The 26,066-nt window shown below is 38.9% G+C and overlaps 1 protein-coding gene across 5 annotated transcripts in view; it reads right to left on the bottom strand.

The window, feature by feature from the left end:
- Window positions 1–26,066, bottom strand: part of ABCD3 (ATP binding cassette subfamily D member 3) — an 80,344-nt gene that overhangs the window by 7,756 nt on the left and 46,522 nt on the right. For all 5 annotated transcript variants that reach the window (XM_002715849.6, XM_017346066.4, XM_089337059.1 and 2 more), the window contains 12 exons: window positions 21,889–22,031; window positions 17,598–17,667; window positions 14,869–14,938; window positions 14,686–14,783; window positions 14,494–14,585; window positions 12,744–12,832; window positions 12,590–12,662; window positions 11,313–11,376; window positions 6,096–6,173; window positions 5,936–6,001; window positions 5,748–5,837; window positions 5,193–5,312 (listed from right to left, as the gene is read on the bottom strand). In XM_002715849.6, coding sequence (XP_002715895.1) covers window positions 5,193–5,312; window positions 5,748–5,837; window positions 5,936–6,001; window positions 6,096–6,173; window positions 11,313–11,376; window positions 12,590–12,662; window positions 12,744–12,832; window positions 14,494–14,585; window positions 14,686–14,783; window positions 14,869–14,938; window positions 17,598–17,667; window positions 21,889–22,031 — 1,053 coding nt within the window. The remainder of the gene's footprint in view (window positions 1–5,192; window positions 5,313–5,747; window positions 5,838–5,935; window positions 6,002–6,095; window positions 6,174–11,312; window positions 11,377–12,589; window positions 12,663–12,743; window positions 12,833–14,493; window positions 14,586–14,685; window positions 14,784–14,868; window positions 14,939–17,597; window positions 17,668–21,888; window positions 22,032–26,066) is intronic.

Here is a 26,066-nt window from a genome sequence, read left to right on the forward strand (position 1 = left end):
CAGGTACTTATCCTGGTTTCCCATGGGGTGCAGGGCCCAAGCACTTGGGCCATCCTCCACTGCCTTCCCTGGCCACAGCAGAGAGCTGGCCTGGAAGAGGGGCAACCGGGACAGAATCCGGCACCCCGACCAGGACTAGAACCCGGTGTGCCGGCGCCACAAAGCGGAGGATTAGCCTAGTGAGCCGCAGCGCCGGCCACTCATACTTTTCTAATCTCCAGAAGACACATAAAAATCCCTATTTGAGTTTTCTGTGTGGATATCTCCCTGGACTCTCAGACTTTAAAAGTCTAAAATTCAATGCATTTGCTAGATTCTCTCTCAAAAATTCATTCTCCCCTAATCTTGAGCATTCAGAAAACAGCATTATCACAGTCATCCCAGCTAGAACACAGGAGTCTGCCTCAGGCCTTCCCACCCTCTTCCCTCTCACCCTGTGTCGCCCTCATTTTTAGTCCATTCAACTTTGTTCCATGGAGTCCTGTACCCATCTCCACCATCACGTTCTGAGTTCACAGTGCACTCATCTCCGGCCTGATGACTCTGACTACAGCCTCCTCCTCCCTCTTCTGCTCCCTCCCATCCATTCTCCATGTAACCAGCGAGAATCTCAGAATGGCAAGTCAAGAGAACTTCATTCTTTGACTTAAAATCCTTCCACAATTTCCTATTTCCTTTAGAATAGATTCAAACTCTCCCACGGCCTGCAAGGCCCTGCACCATCTTACCGCTACTCACACTCTCTACACGCAACATTCCAGCCAGGACTGCCTCCTCTCAACTGCCAAGAGCAAGGTGTTACAGGCCTGAAAGGCTCAGCACCATCTCATTCTTTGCCTATGTCTCAAATGCTTTACTATGTTCCTTTTAATTTTTGAATTTCTGCTTAATGTCACTTTCTCCAGCAACTCTACTCTGATCCCCACCCTCAGTCAAGGTAAGTCCCTTCTGTAACATTTCTCTGGCACTTCATAGATTGTGAACTGTATGTCTATTTAAAAAAAAAAATTATTTGAGAGAGAGAGAGACATGGACGAACAGAACTTCCATCTACTGGTTCACTCCCTAAAAGACTGTGATGTAGTCACTGCAGCTGAGAGTCAGGAATTCTACCCAGATCCCCCACGTGGGTGGCAGCCATCATATACTGCCTCCCAGGGTTTACCTCAACAGGAAACTGGGACCTGAACCCACATACTCTGCTATGGGATATGGACACCAGCCCTGAATGCCTGTCTCTGTCTACCCACATATACTGTTAGAGTAACAAAATCTGCGAGTCTGTTTTAATCACTACTATATATCCAACATTCATATATGGGTAGCATTCAAGTGTCTGAGAAGCAAATGACTAAATCAAAACGTTTTCCTGGGATCTCCATCTATCTGTATGAAGTGAGGAAGGGGCAGCAGCACGTACAGACAATCCTGAAGTTCAACTATGCAGAAAATGAAAGGTACAGACCACAGAGGATTTTTGGTTACTGCAGTTTGTTTTTTAGGTCAGAGAGACCTGAACAATGTCTTTCTGAAAGAGAAGGTCTAGAAGAGATCCAATGCAGGGGACTGGGAGGGTACATAACTGAAGGTAAGGGGTGTGATAAACTCGGAGGAGAAAGGGCCTGTGAAACACAGATGGAGACGTCTGGCATTTCTCATGAAGAATGACGACATGAGGCCTACACAATGCTAACTAGCAGGAACAGCTATCAGAAGGTTTTCAAAAAATGCCTGTCCTCTGTGCTCCCAAGGCGCTCTTACACCTTCCTCACCATGTGCATCTCACCACATGCTCTCTCGCCGCGACAATGGTAACTACTTGATCCCACAACAGGAAGGCTGTGAAGTGATCACGTACATGAACACTGGAGGCATGTGGCTGGCTGAGCTTGACAAGCCACCCACACACGTTTACTAGCTGACTGCTTGGCAGACTTTCTCATTGCACCAAAGTTCAATTAACTCTGCAAATTGAGACATTCACAGTTCTTATCTCACAGGGCTGCCGTGAGGATTAAATGAGATAACCTGTGTAAAATACTTAGCATATAGTCAATACAGTATATAAAAATATAGTCAATAAAAATGCCATGTAACTAAAATAAAAGCCTCTTTTTTCTTTAAGAAGTGCAAAGTGAGTCGCTCTTAGTAATGGAGTAGAAAATCCAAGATTGATAGTGTTTATTGATTACCAAGAAAAATGAAAAGAATAGAAACAAGTACAATGATTGTCAAGCCACACTGTGAACCCCTCGAAGACTGGAAATCATGAAAGTGGTGGCACCAATCCATGTATCATTGTCTGATATTTTTTTTTCAGCTATGTACCCATGCTTGGGAAGAGAAATGTCAGGATAAGCACTTGCTCTTGAGCTGGGTTTAGGTAACATGACAAAGTCAAAAGTGGGAAAGGGGAAAGGATCATTTTTTCATTCCTTTCAGGACTATCTCCTGGGGTAGGCATTTAGCCCAGAGGTTAAGATGCTACTTAACACTTGTATCCCATATCAGAGTACCTGGTTTAATCAAGCTGTGGCTCCTGATTCTAGCTTTCCACGAATGCACACCCTGGAAGGCAGCAGTGATGGCTCAAATGATTGGGTTACTGCCGACCACATAGGAGACTTGGATTGAGTTTCTGGCTCTAAGCTTCAATCTGCAAAGCCCTGGCTGTTATGGGCATTTGGGGAGTGAACCACTGAAAGAAAGGAAGGGAAGGTGGAAAGGATGAAGGGAAGGAGGGAAAGAGGAAGGCAGGGAAGAAGGAAGGATCTTCTGAGTTTCAACTACGTGCTAGGCCCTGGTCTGAACTGTACACGAAAGGAGGCAGAAGACTGAGCTGTTTTAAGAAAAGGGAGGGATTCATATCCGAGAGATCTCAGGGAGTTTGAAGAAGGGAGGTAGCTACCAATCTAAAGTAAAATAACAACAAAAGTACATTTTTAAAAAAACACTAAACTGTAACAACAGTTGTTTCTCTGGTAAGAGGTCTGGTTTCCTTTATATTTTTTTAAATTTTCCAACCTTTCTAACATATACACTTTTTCATAATTCAAAATAAGAAAGTCTATTACTAAACAGGAAGAGGAAGAATAATGAAAGAGAAAAGATAACTTTTGGTTCAAGAAATAAGATATCCCAACTTAAGATATTAGCCGGACCAATCCTGGCTGATGACAGTTGAGTGCAAGGGAAGTTAGAGAAATCTGAGACTTTAAAGGACAATGAAGAGGGGAACTGGAGAGGTTCCACCTGCACACCGAAGGCTACAAAATGTTCTGGTGAAGAGTAAGGGCGCTGGTGTCAGAATCACAAGCTCTTGGATCTCAGTTCCAACTGTCAGCGCTGTACGGTACAGGGCAGTTACTGAAGCTCCCCAGTTTGTCCTGGCTCTGTACCATGTTTCCCAGGGTTTCTGGAAGGATTAAGTGAGATCTGCCATTCAAATCCCATCTTTTCCCAGGACCAGGGCTGTGGCATAGAAAGTTAAGCCTCCAACTGCAGTGCCAGCATCCCATATGGGCACCAATTTGTGTCCTGGCTGCTCCATTTGTGATCCAGCTTCCTGCTAATGAGCCTGGGAAAGCACTAGAGGATGGCCCAAGTGCTTGGGCCCCGGCACCCACATCAGAGACCCATAGGAAGCTCCTGGCTCCTGGCTTCAGCCTGACCCAGCCCTGGCTGTTGTGGCCATTTGCAGGGCGAACCAGCAGATATAAGATCTCTCTCTCCTCCTCCATTTCCCCCCATCCCCCAATCCTGGCTGTTGTGGCCATTTGGGGAGTGAACCAGTGGATGGAAGAGATCAATCTTGATCTCTCCCTCTGTATCTTTGCCTTTCAAATAAATAAATAAATACATAAATCTTTAAAAAACAAAATAAACCAAAACCAATCTCTCCCTCATCATTATCCCAGTGCATTTTCTCTGTAGCTATAGTTGAAGGCTACAAAGCATTACAGTGTGTTGAGAATATTTGCAGTTCCTAACATGATTATAAGGGTAGGCACCCAGCACAATGCCTTGCACAAAGCAGATTTTTAGCTCATACTGTGAAAAGTTTAAATTTTTTCACTGTTCAAAATAATGGATTAATAATCTTATTCCTTACACTTAGACTGTATTCACTGGACCTCTCTTCATTCAACAGTATTATTACATTTCCTCTGATGTCCCAAATTCAAATTCTGACCCTTCTTACCCAAACATCCTTTGATTAACGCCAATTTTCCTGTAGTTTTAAAGCTATTCAAAAGCTACCCTTCTTAACAGGGACACAAAGTATTACTCAGGGTTAGGCATGTGGAGCTGAGGTTAAGAGGAAGCCACATATCTAGTATCAGAGGGCCTGTGTTCAAGTGCTGGTCTGCTCTCCATTCCAGCTTCCTGCTAATGCGCATGCTGGGAGGCAGCAAGTGATAGCTCAGGTTTCTGGACTGAGTTCCTGACTCCTGCCTTATGTCGGGCCCAGTATTAGCTGTTGTAGGCACCTGGGAAATGAAATTAGTGGATGGGATTTCTCTCTGCCTCTCCACCTTCCAAAAAAAAAAAAAAAAAAAAAAAAAGCATCACTCTTGATATGTAGTGTTTTGTACATTTTTTGAAGTTTCATCATTGTAAAAATTACAACAGTTCCTTTCAAACACTTTTTTGTATTAGGAAAATATATTATTAAAACTCTGAGTAACTTTTAAGTAGAAGATATTGAGACTTGAAACAAAGATAATTTAACAACAGAGGGAAAAGGCAAGAGCAGAATAAAGAATAAAATAATAAAGTTGGAGTTGAACATCTAACACCTTCAGCTATTTTTGACCACAGTCTGAGTGACCAAACAGATGTCTATAGCATGAAAGATACTAAAAGTATCTTGAACCAACCAGGATTACCATATAACCCAACACCCATGTGCCTCTCAGAGTTCCTCTTAAGTTTTAGAAAAATGGATTAATGGTATATAATTGTATTTACAATTTTTTCTTTCAGGTACTGGCAGTATATTATGAATTTCTAAAAATTAGAAATTTACATATTGCTAAGTACTTTTTTTCATTTAAACTAATCAATACTGTTACAATAGATAAGTAAGTAAAAAGATTCTTAAGAAAGTTTGCATCTTAATTAATCAAAATGCTGGACTAAGTGACTTTATGCAACCAGTTGCATGTATGTGCGATGTCTTCGATACTTACCGCCATTCTTTGTTTTTCTCCACCACTGAGTACATCCATCCAATCCTGAACACTGTCCCAGCCTCCTTCACGTTCAAGGATATGACCCAATTGGACATTGTCTAAATATTCCTTCAGTACCTTGCAACGAAATGATTAAAGCTGCAATTAAGCTTACTAAAAGTCAACATTCTCTATCTTGATTTATTTTTTAAAGTGGAATCTTTATCATTCCACTACAAATACCACTTTAGGAGGTATACATTTTAGAAAACAAAGTAGCAACATGTAGTCTGAACTTCTCAAAATAGATCTGGTAGCTTAAAGAGAACATTACTGTGCATAAGCAGGCAATGCAAAAAGAAAGTTGTGTAAAGAGAGTTAAGAGACTCAATGAGTAGTATTTAAGTGAAGTGGTTATCATTTAACCTCAACTTGGAAGACTGTAATTAAAAGCTTCCAAAGGCTCTACAAGTTAGGATAAACTACTTGACGTTTAAAACACTTAACTGATGAAGATAAAGAATATGAAATGGAATACTTTCAGGTAGGTCCAGGATATAAACAGTGCCTTACTAGGTCAGATATCCCCTTCTTTTTCTGATCTTCTCTTCCATCTGGATAGATCACTTGGTCTCGAAGTGTTCCAAGGGTCATATAAGGTCTCTAATGGTAAAAGAGCAAAAGTTATTAGAAGATCTTAAAAATTAATAAAAAGGTCTTTAAATCAAAGATTTAAGATTTCAAAATAAATAGGGTCATACCTGAGGAACATAAAATAACTTTCCTCTTTCAGGTTTAGTTAGGCGTCCTCCAAAGAGAGGCCATAGCTGTGGGGGAGGAGGAGAAACAATTGTGAAATTCACAATGTAGGAGAGTATTTCAAAATAAGACTGTGAAATTCTGAGGTCAATTTGCACTTACTTCACCAAGAACCCGGAAAAGAGAACTCTTCCCACAGCCATTTGGACCACAAATGAGAACATTGGCTCCAGATCGAACCTGAAAAAAAATTAGTCTTATGAATTAACTGAATGAATACATACTTAATGAATACTTCAATGGAGTCAAACAGCTCTTTGCTAATGATAAATTTTCTATTTTGTTTGTAAATGTAATATTAGGTATGATGAGGGACAGACCACTTCTGTTTACTTTTAATTTTTACTGAGCACATTCTTTTTATTTAAAAAGTCATTTTGGTTGACATTAACTTCATTTCAACTGGAAATACAAAAAAAAGCTAAAGCTTGAAAGAAATCTGAAATCTGATAATTCTTGAAAACAATAAATATAAATACATTTTTTTTAACAATGGAAGGGCTGGCACCGTGGCATAGCAGGTAAAGTGGCCACCTGCAGTACCACCATCCCTTATAGGCACCAGTTTGAGTCCCAGCTACTTCTAATCCAGCTCTCTGCTATTGCCTGGGAAAGCAGTGGAAGATGGCCCCAGTCCTTGGGCCCCTGCACCCACATGGGAGACCTGCAAGAAGCTCCTGGCTCCTGGCTTCCGATCGGCCTAGTTCCAGCTGTTGCAGCTGTTTGGAGAATGCACCAGCAGGTGTAAAACCTCTCTCCCTGCCTCTGCCTCTCTGTAACTGACTTTCAAATAAGTAAATAAAAAATATTTTTAAAAAATGGAAATGGAATTGTACTGTATAGACTATTCTACAACTTGCTTTTGCTCAGATGTTCTTCCCAGTCAGTACATTGGGATTTGTTTTATTTTTTAACTGCCTGAGGTACATTCTATAGTAGGAATGTGCTGTAATTTGTTTACATATTTCCCTTTGGTTAAATAGGTCATCTGCCTTCTACTTTGCCCTTTAGATACTACTGCAATGACCCTCTGATTTAGCCAGTAAACTTATGAATGAGCAAAAAATAAAAAGTTCCTGTAGATTAGATTTTTAGAAAGTAAGTGTTGGATTCAAGTATATGTGTATTATAATTATTTACATGTGCTATTAAATTGCTCCATAATGACATAAAGATAATATTAATGGGAAAAATGTAGTTTTAGTTCTAAGTTAACGAGTCATTTCAGTGTCTAATCAACTCTTTAAAAATCAGAAAATATGGTTTATAATTTTAGTGTACAACATTAACACCAATGTAGCACAGCAGGAAATAAGACCTGAGAGATTGGAGTTACCCAAGTTGCTCACCTGTCTTTGACAAGTTTTTTTAAACTGGTGAGCCTTAGATTCTTATTATTTATTTCCAATGTCGTACTGAATGTTCTATGTCAGACTCTGAGGTGACATAAAGAAATAAAAAAGAAGAAAAATCCTTGCCTTATCACTATTAATTTAAATTCTAATGGGAGAAAACATATAATAATGACCATGCTTAATAAGTAAATTAAATAGTATTTAAGTAAATTAAATAGTATATTAAAAATGAAGTGCTTATGGAGGAAAACCAGGTCAGGGTAAGAAAACCTGGGAGTGGGGGAGTCGCATTTTAAGGTGGTCAGAACAGACCTCACTGAAATGACAACTGGGCAAAACTTTGCAAGTTTATTAGAATTTGATCTGGAGGAGAACTATTCCAGCCCCACCTTCACCCACAACAGCTGGTGCAAAGGCACTGAAGCAGAAATGTGCCTGTCTTATTCAAAACACAGAAAAGAGGCTGACTTGGGGGGACGACAATGAAGAGTAGACAATGGGCTTAGGCAGGTAAGAAGTAGGGGCAGGCAAATGCTACAGGACATTATAACCCGTTGAAGGACTCTGGCTTTTACTGTGATGAAATGCAGGCCCATCAGCATTATTCCCAATAACCAAAAGGTGGCAATAATCCAAGCAGATGAATGGACAGACAAAATGTGAAATGTGGTATATACATACAAGGGGATGTCAGTCAACCTTAAAAAAATGAATCAAATTCAGACACATGCCACAACATGGATGAATCTTAAAAACATGATGCCAAGTAAATAAAATAAGCCTCAAACTGCTCATTGTGGTTTACAACTGCACCAGTATTTCTCCTAACAAGATCCCTTTGTATTATTTATTACAGTATGCCAGGAAACTCAAAAGTCAAGACTGTGATGAACTGTAGAAGTAATTATTAGATTTACTGAAATCCTTGAGTAGTGTCTTATGCTCAAGTGATTTAGGGTCAGCATTAACTTTTCTTTATTCCATTATTCTTTCTAATGTCGTACAAAAAGTTACAATTACCATATCAACCAGAGTAAGTCAGTGAAAATTTTTTCGTATTAAAGATCTATATGCCAGTGCCGCGGCTCACTAGGCTAATCCTCCGCCTTGCGGCGCCGGCACACCGGGTTCTAGTCCCGGTTGGGGCGCAGGATTCTGGCCCGGTTGCCCCTCTTCCAGGCCAGCTCTCTGCTGTGGCCAGGGAGTGCAGTGGAGGATGGCCCAAGTGCTTGGGCCCTGCACCCCATGGGAGACCAGGAGAAGTACCCGGCTCCTGCCATTGGATCAGCGCGGTGCGCCGGCCGCAGCACGCTGGCCGCAGTGGCCATTGGAGGGTGAATCAACGGCAAAGGAAGACCTTTCTCTCTGTCTCTCTCTCACTGTCCACTCTGCCTGTCCAAAAAAAAAAAAAAAAATCTATAAACACTTATTTTGGGGGAGTTGAATTAAGACTAAAAGTCAAAGGTAACTTTAACTGAAAATTAAGTTCTAGGCATTGTATTGGAGCTCAGGAATTGCTTTACTGGACCAAGGAATGCTCTGAACCCCTATATTTTACCAATAAATGTTTCCCCAAAAGAACATTCATTGATAAATCCTACTGCCTATGAAATTACCATAGTATGATTTGAAAATTCTATAAATAAATATGACTTAAGTAAAAGAGAGCTCATATAAAAGTATGCTGGTCATGAGTTACTGGCTTCTTTAAACATGCCTTACTGAAAAGGTAAACATTTGAGTAAGTTACAAAGTATATGGCTATTTTAATCCCTACCTGATAACCTACACATGGTTATCTCTTAGGGTTTCTTCAGTCCACCCTATCTCTCAGAAGAATATTTAGATAGATAAATATGCCCGTGCTGAGGAGTTTATAAAGGAAAAAGGTATAAAATCTCTTATCCCAAAGAACTTTACATTATTTGGTTATAATGTAATCCAAAAAAAAATCAATCGTAAAGCACAAAACATTTATTTGTGATGGGCAGATTTATTACGCCTCTTTCCAAGAGAGAGGAATCTTTATTATCAAGTGAGCTAGATGGGTAGAAAATAATTGGATGCCACAAAGAAGTAAATAAAGAAAGGTTATGCTATGAAAAATGACATAAAGACAGGATAAATGAGGAAAAAGTCAAAACTAACTTAGAATACTCTGAGTCAGAAAGGATAGAAAAGGGAGTCCTAACAGTGGACAGAAAGGACAAAAGTCAAAGAAAACTCCTAGGGGTGCAGAAAAAGTCAAAGTAACAGGATAAACACCAGGAGGTGAGGAACACAGTTAATGAAGTAAAGAACTTGAACAAGTAGGGAATAACACGTGACTCACCTAAATTCCCAAATGAAACCAAAATAAAAGTAAAAAGGTGAGAGCCTTTTCAAGAAAATGAAAGTGGTGTTAGAGGGACTTGCCAGAAATATATTAAATCCAAACATAAGGGCTTTAAAATAAAGGACTTTAGATTAAAAGTAAGTAACAGGGCCAGCGCCGTGGCTCACTAGGCTAATCCTCTGCCTTGTGGCACCGGCACACTGGGTTCTAGTCCCGGTTGCCCCTCTTCCAGGCCAGCTCTCTGCTGTGGCCAGGGAGTGCAGAGGAGGATGGCCCAGATCCTTGGGCCCTGCACCCCATGGGAGACCAGGAGAAGTACCTGGCTCCTGCCATCAGATCAGCGTGGTGCACCGGCCACAGCACGCCAGCCACAGCGGCCATTGGAGGGTGAACCAACGGCAAAGGAAGACCTTTCTCTCTGTCTCTCTCTCTCACTGTCCACTCTGCCTGTCAAAAAATAAAATAAATAAATAAATAAATAAATAAATAAAAATAAAAAGTAAGTAACAGCTTTAGTATATTAACGATCTGTCTACAGCCAAGTATCTGGACATACAGTCCCCAAAACCCTTCTCTCTATGTTTAAGGATTTGTGTTGTTGGTTTACTGTATTTCCACACAAAAACAGAAAGGAAAAGGCCAACAATGACTCTTCAGTGGAGAAGTCTCATATCCCTTTTTACCCTACTTGAGGCAGCACCTGCTTCCCAGGGCATGCACTAGCAGGAAGCTGAAATTGGGAACGGAGGTGGGAGTCAAGCACTCTGACAGAGGAAACAGACACTCAAGCGGCACCTTCACTAGACCAAATGCCTGCCCCTGACTTGTCTTTTTAAATTTGCCTGAATCATTATTCACTTGGTTATGAGGTTTTACTTGTTTTGGGCAAGTGGCTATTTTTTTTTAAATGTTTATTTATTTGAAAGGCAGAGAGATGGAAACAGACACATACATCTCCCACCCATTATTAGTTCACTCCACAAATGCCTGCAACAGCTGAGACTTGGCCAAGTTGAAGACAGGAGCCCAGAACTCAATTCATATCTCACACATGGTGACAGGAACTACTTGAGACATCACTGTTGCCTCCAAGGGTAAGCATTTACAGGAAGTGGGAATCAGAAGCACTCCAATATGGGATACAGGATCCTAAGCAGCGTCTTCACCACTGAGCCGAGTGCCTGCACTCTCAGAGGCTATTTGTGGTGCTATTATGCTGCTCTTCACAGCTTGTATCAGTAATAAGAAAGTCTATTATTTTGTTTTAATAGGTATAAATTCTCCTGCAGAGTAAACACAATATCAAAACATATTTTTTTTAATTTAAGATTATACTTTCATGTTTAAATATTCATTATCCACTGGAGATTCCAATTAACTGTATCTTCTGTGGCTTTCTTGACATGGACTTTATTTGCACAAGTTTTGTGATACCAGCATTTGAAACTTTAAAGTTCTGTCAATTAAGAAAAATAGATTTCTAAATGTTCCAAAAACTGATTTTTTAAAGCAATTCTGTGGATTCAGAGATTAAGGAAAATATTAAAATTCATTTAAATATTCAGACAAGAGATTTTCAGTTTACATTCTGAAGATGATTTAAGGTTTTATGTATCACTTAAAACTTACTTCAAAATTAAGGTCTCTGATCAAGATGTCTCCATTTGGCGTTGCCAAAGGAACATGATCAAACCTACACAGGAAATTAATAAAAAAGAATAATTTATAAATATATAAGGAATTCACACAATTCAATAACCCAAATACAAAAAAACAACTGAAAAAATGGGCAAAGGGCCCACTGAGACACACTTCTTAAAAAAAAGAAATTCAGAAGGCCATTAGGCATAGAAAATATGCTCAGTGTCTCTATTCATCAGGAAAATACAAATCAAAACCACAGTGAACTACCATCTCATACCTAAGGTAGCTTTTATAAAAAAGACAAGATAACTGTTGGTGAGATGTGGAAAAAAGGAAACCCTTGTACACTGCTGATGGGAATGAAAATTAGTACAGTCATTATGGAAAACAGTATGGAGGTTCCTCAAAAAATTAAAAATAGAACTTCTATATGACCTAGCATGCCAACTTCTGAATATACATTCAAAGATAAAATCAGTACCTCAGAGACATCCACAATTCCCATTTTCACTATTATTTACAGCAGCTTAGAAATGTCTTTCAACCAACAGAAGAATAAAGAAAACATAGTGTGTGTATGCATGTCTGTATGTTACACACACACACACACACACAAAATGGAATATTAGTCAATGTTGAAAAAGAAGAAAACCTTGCTATTTTCAACAACATGGATGGAGTTGAGGATATTATGTTAAGCAAAATGAGCAAGATACAGAAAGAAATACTGTATGATCTTACCTGTATGTGAAAACTAAAATAGTGAAATTTATGGAAACAGAGAATAGAATGGTGGTTGCCAGGGATTAAAGGGAGGGAGAAGTGGGAAGAACGCTGCTCAAATGTATGAAAGTTTCCATTATGTTTTGCAAGATGAGTAAGTTCTAGAATCTAAGTTCAGTCTGGGGACAATAGTTAATAATACATTGAATACCTGAAACTTGCTAAGACAGACCTTAAATTCTCACCACCTCTGCACACTTACCCACACACCCACCTGTACACTCACTCACACACACAAATGGTAACTGGTTACTAAGTGAAGACAGACATTAATTAGCTGGAATGCAGGGAGCATTTCACAATGATTGAAACATCAAGTAATATACCTTAAATACATATAAATTTATATCTCAAAGCTGTTAAAAGAAAAAAAAGGGTAATTTTAAATTAAACATGAAGCAACTGGAAGCTGAAAGAGGAAAGCTACTAGGAAATTTAGCAAATGTTTATGGTGCTAAAGAACCATTTTCTATACATACTTTATAATGTTATCTGCATTGATGATTTCTCCAGCACCAGGTATCAAGGGACTGATTTGTGCTTCTTCAATACCTTAAATGAAAAATAAGTATTAAAGCAACATATGTCAGCAAAACATAATACTGTGACCTAGGTTGTAAGATTCATATTTACCTTTTTCCTGTGAGACCATTGTGCGTTCGTATTTGCCTTGATTTAAATCCTTTAATACCTGCATTAGTTCTGTAATCCGGGCAGTAAAACTAAAAATTTTTAAAAAGAAAATCATAATTAAAACTGCAGACTATCATTAATATTTATTTATGCAAAGTTTAGTTTCTAAAATTATACTTAGGTTTAAGTGAAACCTGAAAGATAACATAAAGTATAAACATAAAGATAAACATAAAGATAAACATAAAGTATTAATGATAATACACGTTTTATTATACTTCAGTTGAAGAGCAGGAATAAGAGGATAAGAGGACAGGTTTCAGAGGATCCCCACCAACAGATACTTTGTTAACAAGCAAGGCAAGATGACTGTTTGCTGTTAGAATTTTAAGGAAGTTTCTCGCAGATACTACAAAAGGACGACTGCTAGTGCATTCCTTAGACCAGGAAGTGTGGACAGAGAGTTCCTGCTGGAGTGACCTATAAAGCCATGTGTAAAGTTTGCTTTTCTATCCAAGGAAGGCATTTATTAGAAGTATGTCAAATGCACACTAGCTCTCGGCAAATAGGGAAGAATCTAGGACATTGCTTATTCGTAAGACGGGAAAAGAGAGAGAGTTCTTAATATGAGATGGTTTTGAAACCACTGTGGTAACACAGAGAAATCAAAAACAATGACAAGTGGTTTGGGAGTATAAAAATGACATAAAAGTCAAAGAGAAAGTCAAAGGAGCAAAACAGGATTTTTCCATTCATAACAAACAGCAACTTCCTAAAGGAAACTTTAGGAGGAGATGGATATGCTCATGTAGTTGATGGCAGTGATGGCTTCACAAGTATATAATTTATCCCCGTATTCACTGCACACATAAAATGTATACAATGTTTTATATATCCTTCATACCTCAATAAATGGCTCAAAAAAATCCTAAATGAACAGAAGCACCCCATATGCTATACACCATGAACTGTAAAGGCATGAGAAAAGCTATTAGGAAGTAGGAAGAACATTAGTATTCTCAAGAGAAAAGGACTCCTATTAGTGGTTTACAATATCCAATCTTGCCATGAAGATCTTATCTGCCAAAGGAGAAAAAAACGATGGATCACAGGCCTAGGAAGAGTAAAAGACTTCAAATGCCTTCAAGTAACCTGAAATTTATGGTGGTGTTCACATTATGGTGTGTTTACACCACACTGTGCCCTGTATATTAGAGCTTGACATACTAAAATATTCAATTTTACTCTATAGCTAAGAGCTATTTTAATACTAGACAATACAACCATATGTAAAACTGCACCTACACATAACTCAAGTTAACTTTTCATTTTTGTCCATCTGTTCTGTTGGGTTGCCATTATCAAATTTAAGGGTAAAATATATATATACATATATATTGCAGGAAGGACAGAAAATTCAAATCAGACAATTCTACTCAATTAGCTTAAATTTCTGTGAATTAAAAAAAAAAAAAAAACTACCATGACTCAATACTTCCCAACTTATCAATGCCAGTGTCCATGGAACAACAGCTGGAGAATCACTAATCTAGCATTATGCTCCAGATAACCGTCTTTAGGAAACATGAAGTTTACTATCAGAGAAAAGTCCTCCTTAGTTTTCTATCGAAATCAGTTTGCTGGAACAGGAAATATCCCCTTATCTTAAGTTCAATTAGATATAAACATTAAGGAAAACATATTTTTGAAAAGATCATTCTCTGCAATTGCTCATTTTTACCAATCTTACCCAGCCAATCTAGTCATTTCACGTCCAGCCAAAACTATTCGACCCAGAGCTTGAGACATTCGCAAAAGCATTCTTCCACTTTGGTAGTAATCCTTAAACAGAAATAAATATTAGTTTTCACTTACATTTCCAAAATTAAAAACCAGTCTTTATTTTTGTATTTGGTTTTCCATTTTACTATCATCACTGTACCTCCAGAAGTTCTGAATGTGTACTCTTGAGATGTCGAGGGTGAGACAAATCTAGAAAAGGGCGGCTGACGACTAGGTAACCAACTACAGTGGCCAGGTCTGAAACAAGGGAAGATTCAAAACATTAGCAATATTGCAATTTTTCCTCAAACCTCACTGACCATCTCTTTTAAAATATACTTACATTTGGCAATTATACTATCCATGAAGCCCATAGAGAACCGGAACAAAATGAAATTATGCAGGTGCTCCACCTAGCAGAAAACAAAATACATACATACATATATATATATATATATATTTATACATATAAAAAATTCAAATTTCCATGAGGATAAAACTGTATAATTAATATATTCCAAAAATATTTATTGTGTGACTGATTTCTGATCATATTGTACATCACGCTTAGCTGAGCAGAATGCTAGTCATAGAGCAGGTGCCAAAGACTTCATGAAACCATTTTTATGCAAAAAGAAAGGAAATTATATAATTCATTATAACAATTTTTTTCCCTTACATGTAATAGTAGTCACAATACTGTCAGATACATATATCCTCAAACTGATCAACAACCAAAGTAAAAAGAACAGAGGGATAAGCTCACTTGCTTAAAACACTAGCAGTCCAGGTTGGTACACAAGGCTTCACTTTCAGCAGAGACATGCAACATGATCTGTGCTTTCCCAAAAACTTGTCACACACAATCTAAATCAAGTGTGAATGGAAATCTGTGCTATACAGCCTGAGTCTGTAGCTTTATCCTGAGCATGAGTCACATCAAAATTACAATCCTAAAAACTGCTTTTTATTCTGTATTTTCAGTGTTTGCTGGTGATCTACTTATCAGATGATGCAAGGTCCTGCATAACCTGGCACTGGAGTCCACCTTCAAGCCATCATCTGCTGCTCCTTCGTTCCTTCTCACTGAGCTCTCAAACATGCTCTTTTCTTAAGGCTTTCCTCTTGCCACCCCTGCCACCAGGAATACTCTGTTCCTAAAAATGTACATTTTATGGCTAACTCTTTCACTTCATGTAGGTTTCACTTCATGTAGGTTTCTGCTTAATCATTACCTCCTCAACAAAGACCTTCTTGGTCATTCTAGCCAAATAGCTAAGCAATAGCCAAAATCATATTCTATTTCTTGATCCTGCTGCATTGTGGTCACAGAATTGATTACTACCTGTCATTTACACAGAACAGCCCATCACATACATATTCACTGTCTCCTCACTAAAACATGACCTTCCTGAGCACATGGCAGCTTGTACAGTCTCTTCTGCAACTACAGCAACGTGTGCAGCATTTTAGCCTGTGTCAGACACCCTGCTCACAGCTAGATAACACCAATGAATAAAACAGACAAGGCTCCTGAGCTCAAAGAGTTCACATTCTAGTGAAAGAGGATGATCATAAATGAGCAAGATGATTATAAATGGCAAATTAAAATTTTAAAGAAACAGAGTAACTGTCTGAGGTCATTTCAAATAAGCTGATCAGAGAAGGAAAAGCCTCAAAAAGGAATTAACATTTGGACTGAAAATCTGAAGAAAGAGAATCAATAAACCATGTGAAGAACAGCTAGTAAATTACCTTGAATGCATTTTATCAGTGAGCATGCTAAAGTTTAGTCATACTAAGTATCAACATGGCAAAGATCAAATTTTGTAAATAATTTAAAATGACAATTCTTCACTCTATCTAAACAACCCAAAATATGCATTTACTTTCACAAACTTTCACTAAATAAAGCAGCAGCATTTTACATTCACTAAAAAAAGAAAAGGCAGCATTTTAATCATACCGCTTAACATCATTATCATTAACCTGGAGCAAGCAGTCAGACAACACTCACTATCTTTTGAATGGACAATGAATAAAATTACTTGAATTCAAATTTCCCAAGTGGCAACTAAATAAAAACTATGTTAGAGCTTTCACATGAACAAAGTTTATGTTCTAAATCAAAGGTCAGCAAACTTAGCATCCACAGCCACAATCCAGCCTGCGACTGTTTTTGTAAGTACAGTTTTATTAGAACACAGCCACATCCACTCATTTCATTTTGAATATGGCTACCTCTGAGAGGCAGAACTGAAGAGTTGCAATGGAGATCACACATCTGAAAGGCCTACAATATATGTACTCTATCGCCCTTAAACCAGAAAATGCCTGCTGGCCCTGCTCTGCATAATAATCTTCACAGGATTTTCCTGAATGCTGCAGGAACAATCTCATTCTGTAGGAATCATTAAATTTAAAGCTAAATAAATTTCCTAAGAAATATCCATAAAAATGCACTGAGGAGTATTTTAATAAATCTTATCCATTTTTATAAATGGGCAGTTTAATTGATACGATAGTATTTAACACTCATGTTTCTACTAAAACTATGGCTTAGGGGCCGACGCTGTGGCACGGCAGGTTAAAGCCCTGGCCTGAAGCACTGGCATCCCATATGGGTGCCGGTTCTAGTCCCGGCTGCTCCTCTTCCGATCCAGCTCTATGCTATGGCCTGGGAAAGCAGTAGAAGATGGCCCAAGTCCTCCAGCCCCTACACCCACGTGGGAGACCCGGAAGAAGCTCCTGGCTCCTGGCTTTGGATCAACGAAGCTCTGGCCATTGCAGCCATCTGGGGAATGAACTAGCAGATGGAAGACCTCTCTCTCTCTCTCTCTCTCTCTACCTCTCTCTGTAACTCTGTCTTTCAAAAAAATAAAATAAATCTTTAAAAAAATACATGGTATAAAATCACTTATAGCTATTTAAAAATAAGTATCTTTAAGTTATGTACACATGTATGTGTGTATATCTATCTTAAAGACATATAATATACTCATAACTTAAAGATGGTACAAGCCAAACAAAATTCTTTCCATCAATGCATGTGCCTCAAGTATGTCATCTTACCAGTTTTCGGAAGACTGAGTAGATTGTCTGCTTTTCTCTTTTATTCCCATTGTAAAAGGCAACTTCTTCACTATTAAAGAAAATAATTTAGCAATTAATTTTAACATTAGCTAAGCCTGAAAAATAATAGAAATACAGTATTTGAGAATTGAACATTTGCATTCAAATCAATATTTTGTGGCTAACAGCTTATCTGGTGCATGTCAAGCACTGGTCTGAATTTAAGATCCTGCTCCTGCTCAGCGGATTAGAATTCCAGAATACACACCTAACTGGATTGCAACTTGGACTGCAGCCCTTGCTATGTGTAGCCTGGCTAGAAAATTGTACCAAGTTAATTCTCAGAAGTTTGAAATAAGACAGAGAAGGAAGATGTCAAAATATATGGAAACAAAGAGCTAGGACCAACATTATAGACTACAAGTTATAGTAGAGACCAACACAGGAGGGGGTGGGGGGAGGGAACAACTGACATGCTCTTAAATCAAAATCAGGCAGCTCTGAGGAGGCCTGTTTGGTTAGAGGTTGATCTTATTCTTGGAACCCCATCATATCCTCACAATTCCCCTTTTTCTTAAGCTGCTCTGAATGAGTCTACCAGAATGACTAGGAAAAAAGGATATATTATAGAAGAAAGCCTCGGCGTAGTTAAGTAAATCTGTGAACGTCATACAACCAGAAAGCCAACGTACTGAACTTGTAATTCTGACTCTAAAGTTGGTAATTTTTCCACTTTATAAGGATGATGTAATTTTCCCAGCAAAGTACCTCTTACAACAGAGGAAAGTAAATATTTACATGGGAGTCTAGAAGGCACAATTGAAATAGCCTTCAAGAGTCACAGATGTAGAACAGCAGGTTTAGCTGCCACTTGCAATGCTGGGATCCCATACTGGAGCGCTGCTTCAAGTCCCAGCTGCTCCTTTTCAGATTCAGCTTCCCGCTAACATGCCTGGAAAGGTAGCAGATGATGGCCAAGTCCTTGGGTCCCTGCCATCCATGTGGGAGACTAGGACAGAGTTCCTGTTTCCTGGCTTCAGCCTGGCCCAGCCTTGGCTGTTGTACACATTCGGGAAGTGAACCAGCAGGTCAAAGATCTCTGTCTCTCCCTTTGTCGTTCTGCCTTTCAGATGGATGGATGGACAGACAGACAAATAGATCTTAAAAAAAAAAAAAAAGGAAAAGAAAGAAATGCCTTTCAATAAATAACTAATTTTCTTCAAAGTTTTTTTTTTTTCACTTAAAAATTTGAGTTTTTTACTCCACTGTAAAATGTATTCACAATTTTTTTTTAAAGGATTTCTTTATTTATTTGAGAGGCAGAGTTAGAGACAGGGAGAGACAGAGATCTTCCATCTGCTGGTTCACTCCCTAAATGACCACAGCTGGGTCAGGCCAAAGCTGGGAGTCAGGAACTCCATCTGAGTCACCCAGGTGGGTATCTGGGGCCCAAGTAGTTAGGAAATTCTCTACTGCCTTCCTAGGGGCATTAGCAGGGAGCTGGATCAAAAATGGAGGAGCTGAGACACGAATCTGTACTCACATAGAATGCCAGCATCACAGGTGGCCTGCTGCACCATAATACAGGCCCTACCTGCAATTTTTCACCATAAAAACAAAGTGCTTCCTACTTCAACCCCTTCAAATAAAGTTAACTTTTCAAAAAGATGCACTGCCTTTTATCCTGTTACATGGTTTCCTTGACAAAGAAATACAGTCCCAAGCCGGCGCTGTGGTACATAGGTTAATCCTCCACCTGTGACACCAGCTTCCCATTTGGGCACTGGTTCTAATCTCGACTGCTCCTCTTCCATCCAGCTCTCTGCTATGTATGGCCTGGGAAAGCAGCAGAGGATGGCCCAAGTGCTTGGGCCCCTGCACCTGCGTGGGAGACCCAGAAGAAGCTCCTGGCTCTTGGCTTTGGATCAGCGCAGCTCCAGCCATTGCAGCCATTTGGGGAGTGAACCAGAGGATGGAAGGCCTTTCCCTCTGTCTCTCCCTCTCACTGTAACTCCACCTCTCAGATAAATAAATAAATAAATCTTAAAAAAGAGTCCCAGTTTTAAGAATACCAAATAAGAGGATCCCATAATTCTGTCTCTATAATTACTTCTTATATCCTTGTCCCTCCTTTGCATATCTGACCCTATGGAGGCACATGAGGTGAGGATTCTCCTCCTCAACCTAGTCATTTCACCCCTCATCAAAAAGCAAAATGGACAGAATGCCTTAGGATACCAATGGCTGCCTAGCCAACATCATTCTCTTCTGTATCTTTCTTCCTAAGAGAACTCCAATTCTCTTAGAGCTGTCTATCCTATTCTGTGCACCCCAATGCTTTAGGAATGGCCTCAACCCCCTTCAGAAGGTATACATCCCAAACGGTCCAACACAATCATTTGCTGTGACCGCTTCAGTCATGAGCACACGGTTATTCTGCTCAATGAGACATGAAGCAGAGTCAGCTGTGGGACTTGGGGCACAGGGTATTTTTTCTAAGAAGAAATGGCTCCTTATTACTCCCAGACCTTTTACCAGGGAAGAGAAGCTGTTGAAATCTGGTGATCACAAGAAAAACTCTAAGGACAAGAAAAACACATAAGTAGGGCAGAGCAGAGCTTTGACCATGCTGTGCCAGACACTGCCCCGTCTTATGGGAAGTAGCTATCGCCTATTTATCGGAGCTAACTGAGTCATGTTTTCTATTTCCTGTGGTTGAAAACATCCTCGCTGATACCATCTTTCATTTAGTTGGCAAATCATCTCTTCACTTATCCATCTATTCCTCTGCCTCTGTAGAGCACAAAAACCCACTCAAAATTGGTACCACTTTAATTTAAACATTCCAAGTACAAAAAGGGATGCGTGAACTCTTAAAAAAGCAATTTCCTAAGTAACTCGGTGAAGTCCTACAGAATAGCCTACAGATTTTTAAATAAATATTAGTATACTCAAAACGACTGAAAGTTGATGGATCACATGAGAAAATTTTAGCTCTTGCTAATTAACAAAAACTGAGGTAAAGCCGTGTATGTGTGTGTGTGTGTATATATATATATATGTATGTATATGTATATATCTGAATGTAATCCTAATAATCCTATATATCTACCTATTATGAACAAGAAAAATGAGGCTAGAAATAACATGCTAAAATCATAAAACTGTTGAGTAGAGGAAGTAGACTTTGAAATTAGTGTAGCTGGGTCCAAACACATGTTTCTTCCTATTTAGATTTTAAAACTCAGAAGGCAAGTAGAAACACATGCAGTTGAGAATGAATTACTGAGCATTACAAACATAGTCTCAAAATATTTTTGGATAAATTGAGACAAAATTTTCTTTGAGCAGTATAAGAAAATTGGAATTGGAATTATACCTTGACTATGCTTAAAGGGAGATGATCAGAAAATTAGTGAACTACACATATGATGATGCAAATCAGGAATACTTCCTTGTTAAGAAAAAAAGAGTGTGAGGGGTGGATGTCTGGCACAGCAGTTAAGATGCCACTTGGGACACTGGAACATTGGAATGCCTCGGTTCCAGTTCTAGTTCTGCTCTCAGTTTCAGCTCCCTGCTAATGTGCACCCTTGGAGGCAGCAGATGATGCCTCAGTAATCAAGTCCCTGCCACCCAATGCTCCTGACTGTGGCCTAGACCTGTCCAAGTTGTTTCAGGCACTTAGGGAATAAACTAGTGGATGGAAGTTCTCTGACTCTCTCGATCTAACTTTCAAATAAATTAAATCAACAAATAAACATCTTTTAAAAAAAGAAAAGGAGGGACCAGTGCTGTGGCACAGCGGGTTAGGCCACTGCTTACAATGCTGGCGCCCACAGCATCCCACATGGGCACTGTTTTGAGTCCCTACTGCTCCACTTCTGATCCGGCTCCCTGGCAATAAGCCTGGGACAGCAGTGGAAAATAGTCTAAGTCCTTGGGTTCCTGCACCCATGTAGGAGACCCAGAAGAAGCTCCTCGTTCCTGGCTTCAGCCTGGTCCACCCCAGCTGTTGGAGCCATTTAGGGAATGAACCAGCAGATGGAAGATTTGTCTGTCTGTCTCTCTTTTTCTTTCTCCTTTCAAATAAATAAATAAAATATTAAAAAAAAAAAAAAGAAAAGGAGCTCAAAATGTGGAATATTCTTACTTCATAACATGAATACCCTTTGTGAAGTGTATTTTTCAAACCCTAATATGTATGTTATTAGGCTTTGAGAAGTCACTTGAGATTACATCAACATCTATAAAAGTGAATTTAGTACAGCTTTATTACATTTCTCCTTACCTATTTGTGATGAGCCGGGAATTAACATATCTGTATTCACCTTCATACTTCTGCTCAGTTATTGTCATCTTACCAATGGGTCTTCTAAGTCGAGTTAGGAACAGCCCAGAAACAACTAAGTAGGCCATCATGCTCGCTGGGCCCTATTATTTTAGGGAAAGAAAGGTATAGAAGGTTCAAGAATATCACAATAAATTCACTGGATGCAAACATGTACGATTGTCACAATGACTGAGAAACTGCTCCCTTGGTTAATTGTTTTTATCTTGTTTCTTTTCTGAAAAAGTACCAGCCTCTCTACACTTTCACTACTTAGCCACTACTCCTTCAACCACAGCAGCTCATCCCTCTGCTCTACTGCTTTTGCTCACCCAAAATCTCATTGCAATTCTCACTTTTCCATGGCATCTAATTAACACTCATCCATTGGAACTCTTCTTAATTAATATTTTCTTAAGACTCCACAATAATCCTTAGGTGTCTTTTTGTGCTTCTCTTTGGATATTAATTAATCTTCTCTCAGATTCCTTCCTCATTACAAATTCATACCTCCAGTTTCACCACTTACGTACCCAAGATCTAATTTCCACATAAGGACTCAAACTCACATCCCCCACAGCAACTCCAGCTGCCTTTCCCTGCTTATGTACCTTGCTTCTAGCTGCTATACCTTCTACTTTTGTAAATGAACTCATCAACCATGGACAATCTCAGGAGAAAACTTGAAGCTTATCTTTCTAAGCTCATCACAGGCCCCTCCCTCAATCATTTACATATCCCTGTGCTCTGTCATACTGAAATCATTGTTTCCTGAGCATAGCATTCAGACAGGTAGTGAGACAAGCCGGAACATCTAATGGATACCTACTTATCTCCCCAAAGCAGCTCAAAAATCAACTCTGATTCTTCCATGTACTAAATACTTTACTAAAGCTTTTATTATATTTATCACACTTATTAGAATTGCTTGAATATCTACCTCTTTTACCATATTATAACTCCTGCTGAGCAGGAACTATATCTTTTTTTTTTACTATTTTTTAAACTTTTAATATGAAATACCTATTCTTTCTATGGGGTGCAACAGAATATTTCAAGAGATATACCCAGCATAAACCAATCACACCAGGCAAGCAACCATTTCATTTCCTTTATCTCAAACAATAGTTAATCTATTATCCTATGGAACACCTTCACCTGACTGCATTTTGGTACTCATTTGCAAATCTCCTCACATTCTTCCACCCTTCCCAGCCTCTAGTAAGGACTTATTTAAATTCTCTCTCTCTCTCTCACGTGCGCGCGCACACACACACACAAACACACACACACACACACACAAACTTCCACAAATGAGAGAAAATGTGGTATTTGCTTTTCTGTGTCTGGCTTATTTCATTAATAAAATCATCTCCAACTCTACCCATATTGTTGCAAATGTCAGAATTTCAACCACTTTTAATGGCTGAGTAATATTCCATTGTGTATATATACCTCATATACAACAAATACATGAAAAAATACTCAGTATCACTATCCAACTGGAAAATTCAAATAAAAATCAAAATAAAGTATCATCTCACTCTGGTTAGAGTAGCTACTATCAAAAAGAGAAAATGTAACCAATGCTGCTAACGATGTGGAAAAAAACAAACCCTGATACATTGTTGGTGAGAATACAAATTCACACAGCTATTACAGAGAAAAACAAAGAGGTTCCTCAAAAAAATAAAAATAAAAATAGTTCTACCATAGCTACCAGCTATCCTAATTCTAGAAATATATCCAAAGGAAATGAAATCTGCATGTGAAAGAGAAACCTGCACTCTATGTTTATTGCATCGTTCTTCACAATAACCAAGAATTGGAATCAACCTAGATGTCTATCCATGGATGAACAGATAAAGAAACTATGTCTTACTCCTTTTTTTTCATTCTGACTATCCAGTACAATATATGTGGAATTCAGTACATACCAAAAAAATTTAATTAACTCTGAGTGATTCAATGCATTTTAACAACTACTGTAAATATGGGCCAAACATCTAACTAAAACACAGTTTCTGATTTTAAGAAATGCAAAAATAACAAAAATACATGAACATATACTTCAGCATGATAAAAATTATTAAGTACCATAAAAATATAACATAAAGGAGGAATAGGCCTCTCTATTTGTTTCTAGTAAAACAAGCTGTAAGTATGATTAACCCTGAATCACAAACAGTAAGAAGTTAAGAAGAATGACAAAAAAAATTTAAATAAAAAGCAGTTTCTGGGGCCAGCGTTGTGGTACAGCAGTGTAAGCCACCACCTGCAACACCACATCCCATATGAGCACCGGTTTGAGACCCAGATGCTCTACTTCTGATCCAGCTCCCTGCTAATGCACCTGGGAAAGCAGTGGCAGATGGTTCAATTGCTTGAGCCCCTGCACTCATTGTGGGAGACCCAGATGAAGCTCTTGGCTCCTAGCTTCCATTTGGCCCAGCCCTGACCATTGCTGGTATTTGAGGGAGTAAATCAGCAGATGGAAGTTCTATCCCTCTTTTCTCTGTAACTCTTTCAAATAAATAAATCTTCAAAAAAAAAAAAAAACAACTTTCCCCAGTGTTTTGGAAACCTACAAAAATCACTAAGTAAATTATGTATTAATCAAATAAAATGCATATACATATATATATAAAAATCACACTATTACATAGTTGTGCTATAAATATATAATAATAACATTACATATTCAATAACTGATGTTCAACTTCAATGAGAATCCTCAGAAATTCAAAGGTAATTCTTGTCATTACAGATATCAGAGATAGGGTAATAAGACTCATGAAACAGTCAACATTTATATTATTGTAAAATATTCTTGGGACTGGCACTGTGGCATAGTAGGCTAAGTCTCTGCCTGTGGTGCCAGCATCCCTATGGGCACGGGTTTGTGTCCCAGCTATCCTATTCCGATCAGGCTCTCCACTTACAACCTGGGAAAAGAGTGGAAGATGGCCCAAGTGCTAGGGTCCCTGCACTCCTGTGGGAGACCCAGAAGAAGCTCTTGGCTCCTGGCTCTGGATCAGCCCGGCTCCAGTCATTGCTGCCATTTGGGGAATGAAGCAGGAGATGGAAGAACTTTCTCTAATTCTACTTCTCAAATAAATAAAATCTTTTAAAAAAATTCTTAAAATATGTTATACCCGTTCTAATTTCTTTTTATACATTACTTTGCAATAATAAGTATACGTATGTTCCATGTCTAAGTACTTCTGGTTAAATTACTGCCATAACATATTTCTAAGTTGGGCCAGTGCTGTGGCATAAGGCTGCTGCCTGTAGCACCGGCATCCCATATGGGCATCATTTTGAGTCCTGGCTGCTCCACTTCCAATCCAGCTTCCTACTAATGTGCTGGGAGGGCAGCAGAGGATGGCCCAAGTTCTTGGGTCCCTGCACGCATGAAGGAAACCCAGAGGAAGCTCCTTGCTTCTGGCTTTGGACCAGCCCAGCTCCAGCTGTTGCAGCCATTTGGGGAATACACCAGCAGATGGAAGATCTCTCTCTCTCTCTCTCTCTCAATAACTCAGATAAATAGATACATCTTTTTTAATTTTTTTAAAAAGATGTATTTATTTATTTGAAAGTCAGAGTTACACAGAGAGAAGGAGAGGCAGAGATAGAGACAGAGAGAGAGAGAGACAGAGACAGAGACAGGTCTTGCATTCAATGGTTCATTCCCCAACTGGTCGCAATGGCTGGAGCTGCGCTCATCCGAAGCCAGGAGCCTCTTCAGGGTCTCCCATGCAAGTGTAGGGACTGAAGGACTTGGGCCATCTTCCACTGCTCTTCCAGGCCATAGCAGAGAGCTGGATCGGATGTGGAATACTGGGACTCGAACCAGCGCCCCTATGGGATGCCAGCACTGCAGGTGGCGGCTTTACCCGCTGTGTCACAGCACTGGCCCCTAACTTTCAAATAAAAAAAAAAATCTTTAAAAAATATTTCTAAGTATCTGACTTACAGGAAATAGAGACACCAAATTAAGATAGCTTTTAAAATCTCTAGTACAGTATTATTTTATAACTAGACTCTGTTATATGTCATGTGAAAACACATACATGAAAACATTCTTTGAGATATACATATATTGACAACACTTTTGAGCAATTTAAATAAAAGTATAA

This window comes from Oryctolagus cuniculus, chromosome 7, assembly GCF_051225735.1.
Source record: "Oryctolagus cuniculus isolate XC-2025 breed Fujian yellow rabbit chromosome 7, ASM5122573v1, whole genome shotgun sequence".
NCBI classification, from domain to species: domain Eukaryota; kingdom Metazoa; phylum Chordata; class Mammalia; order Lagomorpha; family Leporidae; genus Oryctolagus; species Oryctolagus cuniculus.